This window comes from Corvus hawaiiensis, chromosome 24, assembly GCF_020740725.1.
Source record: "Corvus hawaiiensis isolate bCorHaw1 chromosome 24, bCorHaw1.pri.cur, whole genome shotgun sequence".
Taxonomy (NCBI): Eukaryota; Metazoa; Chordata; class Aves; order Passeriformes; family Corvidae; genus Corvus; species Corvus hawaiiensis.
Window position 1 is genome coordinate 9,005,128 of NC_063236.1, and position 10,150 is coordinate 9,015,277.

Here is a 10,150-nt window from a genome sequence, read left to right on the forward strand (position 1 = left end):
TTGCTTTAAATTGTTTAATGTTAAAGTCAAGAAGAGAGAGACAGGGCTAACATCAGCTAAAACTATCATTAAACACTGATTATTCCCCCTTCCCCCCCCAATTAAGGAACAGCACAAACCGTCTCGGCCCATCCCTCAGCCACACCAGCAGCAAATCACCGTGTGCTGGTCCTGCTATTGCACATCGTCCCCAAAACGCCCGGAGGGGCCGCTCCGGCCGCAGGATCCCGCTCGCATTCCCAGAGCCGCTCCAGGCTCAGCTCGCGGCAGCAGGAGAGGCTCCCGGGAAGCGGCGCGGGGGTTTGGGAGTGGGAGCAGGCGAGGTTCGCAGTGACGAGAGAGGAGGTGGCAGAGCTGGAAGGAAGCTGCTGTTCCCTCACTCGCACTTCCAATCGCTGCTTCCCGGGGCTCCTCCTGCCCCCGGGCTGGTTCTCCACACCCACTCCCGGCCCCCCCGGCCCTCCCCGGGTGGTCAGCGGGCGGTGGCGAAGCCGATGCGGTTGTGGCGCCGGTCGAATTTGGTGTAGTAGTGGCCGATGAAGGTGGCGCCCAGGATCCAGAGGGGACCGGCCGGAGGGGGGATGTCCAGCCCGGAGAAAGCCACCACGCACACGTCCTCGCCGTACTGGGATTGCTGCGAGAAGGAGACCCGCAGGGTGATGGAGGTGGTGGGAGGAGGAGGGTCCCTGTGTCACCCTGTGCCCCAGCTCCACGATGTTCCTTTCTCGGGAATCACGGGATATCCCGAACGAGGATCATCGGGCCCAACTGCTTTCCCTGCACAGACATGCCCAAAATCCCACCCTGTGCCTGGGGGTGTTGTCCAGGCTCTCCGTGAGCTCTTGGTGACCACCTGCTGTTCTAGTGTCCACCCACCCTCGGGGTGAAAAGCCTTTCCTGATATCCAAACTCCAACAAAAAGGATCCCTGCCTATCCCTGCTCACCCCAAATCCCCCCTAAACCACCCAAAGGAGCAGAGACAGCTCGCTCTGGTGCACGTGGACACTTCCAGCCAACAAGAGGATTTAGGGAAAACAAGGAGCATCATTCTGGGGCTGATTTCGGCTGATTTTGGGGATCCAGGACACACAGGATGCCTCAGGAGGGCTGCACTCACCCGCAGGACGTACGCTGGGCCGCTGAGGCCATAAACCTTCCCTCCCAGGTGGAAGGAGATGTTGGGCAGCTGAGGCACCTGCTCGCAGTCCACCACGTACTGCAGGAGGAGGGGACAGCGCTGGCACGGGGGACAGGCAGCCAGCGGGGACACGGAGCGGGGCTGGCGGTCACTCACCTCTCCTTCGGCCACCTCGGCCGCCCCAATGGCTTTCATGAGCACGGACACGGGCCCGGCGGGGCCGGTGATGTAGGAAGCCCCCGTGTCCACGGCCACCGAGCAGCCTTCCCTGCAGAACAGGATCTCGGCCCCTACGGACACCCTGGAGCGGGGAGGGTGGCCCTGAGTGTCCCGTGGTGACACCAAGGGTGCTCCCGGGAATGTCACATCCACCCCCAGCCAGGCATGTGCTGCTCCCGGCTTTTCCAGTGTGGAATCTGAGCTCCGTCACGTGCAGGGTTTATTTTTTGGGGATTTTTTTTTTTTTTTTTTTCGGATGAAACAAAGCGGGATTGTTTCAGTGCCTCCCGCTCCTCCCGCGGGACGAACGGGGGTTAAACTCTTCCAACTGTAGCTCCCAAGTGGAATCTCAGCCCACGGTGCCACCCCCTCTGCATTCCCAGCTGCTCCCGGCTCCTTGCTGAGCCTGGAGGAGCTGGAGGAGCCCACCCCGCTCCTCTCCAGACGGGGGAAAAGCATCCGGCAGCAAAAACATCCTCCTTGGAGCGCCTTCCCTGAAGTCCCACCCTCACACAGCCGCGGGGGCTGCGGGATGCAGCCTTGGAGCTGCCAGTGCTGGGCTAATGCTGGATTCGATGGCCCCAGAGGCCATTCCCGCCTAGATAATCCCGGCTTTTTGTGATTCCCCGCATCCCCGGGCCATCCAGAGGCTCTCCCCGCCCTCACCCCTTCATGCTGATCTGCCAGAAGCCGCTCCTGCTGACGTTCAGGTAGTGGAAGTCCCCGGTGTAATAGGCGGGGTCGCTGCCTCCCAGGATGATTTCCCCGCCGGCTTTCAGAGGAGCGTTCCTGGCGTGCCCAACACAGCGGGAGTGATTCCCCTTCCCCCCAAAATCCCAGCCCAGCAGCTGGAGCGGCGTCAGCGCAGAGCGGGGACAAAGGGGTGACACATGCAGGGCTCCGGGTGGGTGTGGGGGCTCCTGAGGGGAGCAGGAATGCGGGAAGGGCATCCTGGGGCTGGCAGAGGGATCAGGGGACCCCGGGGGGCACGGCGGGGCTGGCAGTGGGTGCCCTCGGGAGCGCTCGTGCTTTGGGTCTTCTTACTTGGAAGCGCTGCAAAGAGAGGGATGCTCCGTGAGGCTCCGGGAGCAGCGGTGTCCCCAGGGAGCCCAGGGGACACAGGTGGCACCCAGAGGCCCGGGGGACTCCAGTGGCATCCAGCTGCCCCTAAATCCAGCAGCGCCGAGTGGGATTTAGGGGGGTATTTGGGGTCTCTCTGTCACTGCGCGGTTCCAGGTTGATGTTTCTGGGGCCAGTGGGGAGTGCTGGGGTGGGGAGCAGAATTCCTGCTCCTCCTCCCGCTGCTCCAGTGGGTTTGGGGATGTGGGGAGGAGCACAGCAGCTTGGGGCAAGAAACGGACGGAGGTTTGGCTGCTGGTGCAGGGGTTTTTAAAGAGAATTTTTTGGGGGGGAGGGTTAATTTTTTAAAAAATTTTGCCGGTGGAAAAGCCCCTCCAGGCTGGGATTGCTCCAGCCCCTCTCACCGAGCTGGTGGCCGTACAGTGACAGTGACAAACGAGCTGGGAGCGGCCACTCCCTGCCCGGCAGCTCCGGATCAGCGTCCACTCTGCTCTGCCTCTTGTGCTGCCTCATTCCACCCCAGCTCCTCCAGGATCCTCCATTTCCCTCCCAGTGCAGATCCTCCAGCATCCCCCATCTCCTCCCCTCTTCTCCCTCTCCAGCTCCTCCAGGATCCTCCATCTCCCTCTTTCCCTCCCACGCCAGCTCCTTTACGATCCCCTTTTTCTCTCCCTCTCTCCCGCCCCAGCTCCTCCAGGATCCTCCCTCTCCCTCCCACCTCATCTCCTCCAGCCCCTCCACGGCTCTCCCCCAACCCCAACCCACAAACCCATCCCCTCCGTGGTTGGGACCCCCTAAAACCCGACCCCGCAGGCGTCCCCGGCTCCTCCGGCACCCACCGGCTGTAGTAGACAGAGAACACGTCCTCCTTGAGGATCTGCTGGGCCAGGATGCGGTCGAAGACGGGGGTGATGCCGTCGATGGCCTGGCTGGGGTAGCCCATGCCCAGCACCCCGTCGAACCGGGCGAAGATGAAGGGGAAGGCGGGCAGCGCCGTGGCCTCGGCGAACACCTGGATGATGGGGATGTCCGACACCTGCGGGGGGCACGGGGGGCATTGCAGGGCACTGGGAGGGCTGAACCCAGCCCCCAAAAAACCCCCCCCACGTGTCTCCTGGCTGAGCCAGCGGCTCCGGGTGTGTGGATTTTGTGGATTTTGTGGATTTTGTGGATTCCAGGGCTCACCATGACGATGTCCTGGCTGAGGACGCCTTTGACGCTGCCGGTGCCGTAGCGGATGGCGAAGCCGGTGCCGTTGGCGATGTAGGTGCGCGACTTGGAGGAGTCGTAGCGGCTGTGGGACACTGGGAACGGGGGAAAAGGGGCATCCCAGAGGGGCACAGAGCATCTCTGCTCTCCCCAAAATCCCCTGGGGTGTAATGAACCTACCCCGCCTCAATGCCAGGGGTTGGGATATCAACAGAGAGACCCCCCCCACGAAAAAATCTGTCAAAAAAGAGACCCTCCCCCCCCAGCCCTCTCTGAGCAGCCCGGGGGTCGCTGAGGTTTTGTGGGGTCAGCCCCAGCCCCGGCCGTGCCCCCCTACTCACCACAGGCGCTGTAGAGGGGGGAGCACTTGTAGGATGGCACCCACAGGTTGGCCGAGCCCGTGTCAAACACCACCTTGAAGGTCTGCGCGGGGGTCCCGATGCTGATCTCACCGAAATATTGGGTCTGGAGGGGACGGGGAGCATCCCTGGGGCGCAGCTCGGGCGGGGAGAGGGCTCCCACCGAGCCGAGCTGGGGCTGCCGGGTGACACTGGGGTGACATCGGGGTGACAAATCCTCCCCCGGGCGGGGACACACTCACGTCCAGGTAGTTGGTGAGGAGGGTGGGAGCGGTCCCGTTGCGGGGACCGTCCCCTCCGCCGCGTGTGCCCCGGCGCAGCTCCGGGAACACCTCCCACACCTTCACCCCCATCTCGTGCAGCGTCTGGCGGATGGAGGGCATCCTCCGCAGCGCGATCCTGGGGGGCAGGACGGGGCTGGGATCCTCCATCTCCCTCTCTCCCTCCCACCCCAGCTCCTCCAGGATCCTCTATCTCTTTCCTTCCCACCCCCAGCCCCATCCACGGCTCTCCCCCAACCCCAAGACACAAACCCGTCCCCTCTGTCATTGCGACACCCTAAAACCCGACCCTAAAGCCCTCTGGCACCTTCCAGCGGCATTCCCTGCCTCGGGAACTCCAGGCGGGTGGCTCTAGATGGCAGCAGCTCCCCGCCGCTCCCCCTCTGGGTCCCGCTCCCACCGCAGGATGCGCCCGAGCCCACCCAGGATGGGGATACCGAGGTGGGTGGGGGCGGCAGGAGGGACCCGAGCCCGGCCCCAAAGTCGCTGCACCTCGGTTGTTTGGGATTCGGGGCGCTCCCAAATTATTTAGGTCGGGAAAGACCCCCTACCCCGGGCTCATGGAGTCCCACCATGACCATGCGGTGCTCGAGGAAGAGGAGTGAGGAAGAGCAGAAGAGGAGGAAGAAGGGGGTTCCCAGAGCCCCTCACCCTCCGCTCCAGCCCCCGGGGAAAAAAGGGGGGGATAGCACCGTGAGGGCCACACGGACCCCGGCTACCTCTGCAAAGCCTGGGCTGGCCAGGGGACTAAAGCGGCGCCCCAGGTGACGGCCAAGAGCAGCAGGTACCGCTGCAGCCTCCCGCTGGGTCCCGCCGGCATCGTGTCCTCCCCTGTCCCCTCCCTGCCGGCAGCTCCGTCCCGTCCCATCCCGGAGGGGAGGATGCTTTTATAGCCCGGGATCCTCCATCCCGGCGGGTTTCTCCTCCCCTGGCAGGGGGAGGGCTGGGAATCCCATGGATGACACCGGGCAGGTGGCCGGGACAGTCCCCGCGGAGGGCGGCGGGGTCGGGAGCCCCCCGTGCGCGGGGGGAATGGGACAAGGGGAGCTGCGGGTGTCTGGGAGATGGGATCCCACATTCCTTGGGGTTAATTGCTCCCCAGTTACTCCAGCACGGCGTGTGAAGGGCACAAATCCCTGCTGGTGCCAGCTGGGAGCTGCTGGGGGTGCTGGTGGCGGTGGTGGCACAGGTCAGGGTGACAGCCTGGCCAAGGAGGTGTCCCCAGGCTCCACCTGCGGAGGAATGACGGGATTTTCCCCAAGGGAATGGAATCGGCAAAGGACACTCGGCCATGACCCTGTTGGGGACATGGACACACCAAGGGAAGACCCCCCAGCCCCCTCTGCCCTTTTGGGGGATGCTCTGGGGAACCCCCCCAGGCCCAGCTCTGTTAAACCAGGGCTGGAGCTTGGAGCAGAGAACAGCCAAACTCATCACAGCTGCTCCATATGGGATCAGATCCTGGTGCTTGGGAAGGGAGATGTTGCTCAGAACCCTCAGGAGCTTCCAGCTGCACCCCTGCCCCTCACTCCACGTTGCTGTGTCCCCCCTGGCAGTGCCCAGCCCAGGCTGGTGGGTGCTGGATGAGCCGCGTGGGTGCTGCATCAGCCCCGTGGCTCCCAGGGACTTCTGACCTTGGGAATCTCGGTGGGAAATGACCCTAAAGGCAACAAAAATGTTCCTGGATGAACCCCGAGGACACATTCGCCCCCACCCCCAGCCCCACAATCCCCCTCCCGTGGGGTGGGATTTATTCAGGGCACTTCTGTCACCCCTCCGGGGGCCACCCCACAAGCTACAACCAACTTTCCCCCAAAACTGGAGGTTGAACGCCTCATTCCCTGTGGGATTTTTGGCCGCCAGGGCACCGCTGACCCCGGCAGGCCCCTGGGCTCAGCCCCACGGGGCTGTGCCCCCATCCCTGACGTCTTTTCCCACGCAGGACCCCTGTCCCTGCGTCACTCCGGGCAGCCTCGTGGCCCGGCGCAGGTTGCGGGGCAGGCAGCGGGGTCAGGAGCCTCAGCGACGTGAGAGGGCCTGGCAGGGAGCCAGCGGCCATAAATCCCTGCCCGGGCATCCCACGGGCTCTGCCTGCTTTGCCAAGCTCCGTTCCCCACAGGAAAAGCCGCGGGTGCAGAGGGACTTCAAAGGAAAAGGGACGAATCCGCTGGGGAAGGGGGTCCCGGGATGTGGGGCCGGGGGGATCTGGCGGTTCCAGCCCCTTCTGATCCAGGGGAGCCACAGCTGCAGGATCCCTGAGGAATGTGGGATGCTCTGGGCATGGCTTTGTCCCGGGGACACAGGTGGACCCTTCTCCTGTTGGGAAACCAGAGTGGGATGAGCTGGGAAGTGCTGTGGGATAGGGGAAGCAGAGAGGCACAGCCCTTCCCTGCCACTGGGACGGCCCCACAACCCCCTTGGATATGAAACTGATGGAAACCAAGGAAAACCAACTTCTCCAAATCCATCAGAGAGCTGAGGGCTACTGCCTTGGGGTGGCCTCTGGGGTGGCTGTCTTCGCTTCCAGCTCCGGGCTCCGGGATGTCCCCAGCACAGGACACCTTCCCCGTGCTGGGAAAACCCCCCCAAGGAATTTCCCAGTCCCCTCTGGCAGCCTGGAGCGGGGATCAGCAGGAGCTGCGCTGGAAAAGGCTTAAAATCCCTGGAAAAGGGTTTTTGTGGGGGGTTAGAGGGAGAGGAACACGGGAGGGACAGGGACAGGGACATCAGGCAGCTCTGGGACAATGCTGGGTTCATTCCCAGCCCTTCAGATCCGCAGGGAAGATCCTTAACTCTTCCCGTGCAGTCCCAAAACATCCCTTGACTTGAATTTTCAACCACAGAAGGTTCCAGGGCATTAGGGAAAGGCAGAAATGCATGGATTCATGGATTTCCATGTGGGGAACCTGCTGGATCCAGAATCCACTGGATCCATGTGGGGAACCTGCTGCATTTCACTCCAAAATCCCAGGGTTATATCGGATTACGGATCCTACAAAGAGCAGCTCATCTGGAAGCAGCAGGGAAGTGCTCCTCAGTTTTGGAAATGCTTCCCAATTTTCCTGCCTGCTTTCCAGGGAGTTGAATGATTGGGAAAATGGAAGGAAAACGCTTCCCAGAGAGAAACAATCCCGATGGATAAATTCATTCCTCTCTGCTGGGCGCTTTCCTTAAAATCAAATCCAGGATTTTTAGCACTTCCCGCTCCAAACGGAATCATCGGGCAGTTTGGCTGAACAGCTTTGATTTCTTGAGGGATCTTTTGGAGCAGCACAAGAAAAAGGAGGAGAATTTCTGCCCTTCCCTGACATTTTCCAGCTTTTCTAATCCCAGAATTCGCTGCTGGTGAAAAACACAAGAGGCTCGTGAGGATCCTTATCCCGGGTGACGGAAAAGCTCCGGCGTAAAAACAACTTTTGGGAAGGGCTTAGGGGAGGCTCTGGATGGCACCGGCACCGGGGGAATTCGGGGATTGACGTCAGGGCAAACCCAGAGCTTGTGCTTGACACCAAAACCCTGCCAGAGAGAGGATTTACGGAGCCGGGGGGAAAACATTCCCGGCAAAAATCTTCCGGAGAGGAGCTGTGGCTGAGGGAGTTCACAGCCATTCCCTACGGATCTTCTGAGCCCGGAAAAGCTGTGGCTGCCCCATGGAAGTGTTCGGAGCAACCTGGGATGAGGGAAGGTGTCCCTTGGGAGGTTTTGGGATAGGATGGGCTTTAAGATCCCTCCGAACCCAAACTTTTCCGTGATTCCATGATCCCTCGATGCCATCCAGGGAATCTCCTCATCCTTGGCTTGGTTTTCCCAGCAGGGTGAGGTGATGGCACCTTCCATCACCTGGGCACATTTCCTGCTCCTCCTGATTCCACACGGATAGGGGCCCTAAACCTCAGGAATCTCCTCATCCTGCACACGCTGCCTCTGGGAATCTTCCTCTTCCTTCCGGTGAAGGCCTAGAAATGAATCCTCAGCAGGAAAATCGGGAATATTTTTGGCTGCAGCAAAGCAAAGACAGGAATGGAGGCACTGAGGAGGCTCCGACCCTCCAGGAATCTTATTTTCCCTTCCATCAAAGCACCCAAAAACTGTGATCTCCTTCCTTGGGCCGGGATTTGGGTGCCCAAACGAGCCCAGAGCCGCTCCCAGCCTTGGTTTCACCTGGAGCACACCTGGGCCAGTGGCATCGGGCACAGCCGGGTGACAGCAGGCACAGAGCCACCAGCTCCCGTTGGGCTCCAGAGGGAACAGGTTCAGCTCAAACTCCTTAATTAATTCCTGCACGTTAAGGAGGGCTCTCGGAGCAGGGAGCAGCTTTGATGTGATTGCTTTTGGGTTTAATTAAACTCCAGCTTCCCCAGCGCGCCCGGAAACCTGGCTGGGATCCACCTCAGCTGGTGGAGATGCCGAGTTATCCAACCTGTTCTCCTGGGGAGAGGAATTTCGGCAGCCTGGGCAGAAGAACTCCTTCAAAACCCCCCGAGGTGAAGCCGGGGGAGCTCCTGCCGTGGAGGTTTCCCTGTGAACATTCCCTGATCCGGCCCTGGATTATTCACTGGAGTATCCTGGGTCCTTCTGGATCCTCCTGGATCCTCCTGGAGCAGGGATGAAAGCATGGGATACCCAGGAATTGGGCGCTGGGATGTTCCTCTGGCTCAAATCCCAGTGCCCACCACTGGAAATGCCCCCCAGCTCCATCCCTCAGGTCCAGCTCATCCCAAAGGGAATGGGATTACAGGAAAAGCAATTCCTGGTCCGTGATGCTGACAGAGCTCAGCTCCAGGCCCCCTCCCAGCCCAGAACCCCTCATTAATTAATTAATTAGTTAATTACCAACCTGTTTGCTGTTTCAGGGTGGCTGAGCCTGGCCGGGGTGATGGCCTGGGCCCTGCCCAGGTCAGATGTTAATGGGGTTGGAGGGGTGTTTTCCTAACCCCCTCCCCATGCCCTCATCCCATGGGATGCATGGGAAGGCAGTGCCACGGCCGTGGCTGAGTGACAGGGATGTCCCAGGGCTGGCCAGGGAAGGTCCCTGTGCCACCTCCAGCCACGGGAAGGTCCCTGTGCCACCTCCAGCTAAGGGAAGGTCCCTGTGCCACCTCCAGCCATGGGAAGGTCCCTGTGCCACCTCCAGCCACAGCCACGGGAAGGTCCCTGTGCCATGGCCATGAGAAGGTCCCTGTGCCACCTCCAGCCATGGAAAGGTCCCGGTGCCACCTCCAGCCATGGGAAGGTCCCTGTGCCACAGCCATGGGAAGGTCCCTGTGCCACCTCCAGCCACAGCCACGGGAAGGTCCCTGTGCCACCTCCAGCCATGGAAAGGTCCCTGTGCCACCTCCAGCTAAGGGAAGGTCCCTGTGCCACCTCCAGCCATGGAAAGGTCCCTGTGCCATCTCCAGCCACGGGAAGGTCCCTGTGCCACAGCCATGCGAAGGTCCCTGTGCCACGAACATGGGAAGGTCCCTGTGCCACCTCCAGCCACAGCCACGGGAAGGTCCCTGTGCCATGGCCATGAGAAGGTCCCTGTGCCACTTCCAGCCATGGAAAGGTCCCTGTGCCACCTCCAGCCATGGAAAGGTCCTGGTGCCACCTCCAGCTAAGGGAAGGTCCCTGTGCCACGAACATGGGAAGGTCCCTGTGCCACCTCCAGCCATGGAAAGGTCCTGGTGCCACCTCCAGCTAAGGGAAGGTCCCTGTGCCACGAACATGGGAAGGTCCCTGTGCCACCTCCAGCCACAGGAAGGTCCCTGTGCCACCTCCAGCCACAGCCACGATGCCTCCTGGTGGCAGCGGGAGGTGCCAGTGCTGGGACAAGCCCTGAGCCACGGGAAAGGAGCCGAGTCCGAGCTCACTTTCAGGCATT

At 61.5% G+C, this 10,150-nt stretch overlaps 1 protein-coding gene across 2 annotated transcripts; it reads right to left on the reverse strand.

The window, feature by feature from the left end:
* Positions 1–5,130, reverse strand: REN (renin). 2 transcript variants are annotated; one of them, XM_048328023.1, is made up of 10 exons: positions 5,007–5,130; positions 4,249–4,405; positions 3,989–4,112; positions 3,624–3,742; positions 3,278–3,474; positions 2,403–2,411; positions 2,025–2,147; positions 1,296–1,440; positions 1,119–1,217; positions 1–634 (listed from the first exon to the last, which is right to left on the reverse strand). In XM_048328023.1, the coding sequence occupies exons 1-10, from the start codon at positions 5,105–5,107 to the stop codon at positions 473–475; spliced, it is 1,236 nt and encodes a 411-aa protein (XP_048183980.1). In that variant the 5' UTR covers positions 5,108–5,130; the 3' UTR covers positions 1–472. The 2 variants fall into 2 exon arrangements, with proteins under 2 accessions (XP_048183980.1, XP_048183981.1); XM_048328024.1 differs by lacking the exon at positions 1,119–1,217.
* Between the last annotated feature and the right edge of the window lie 5,020 nt (positions 5,131–10,150).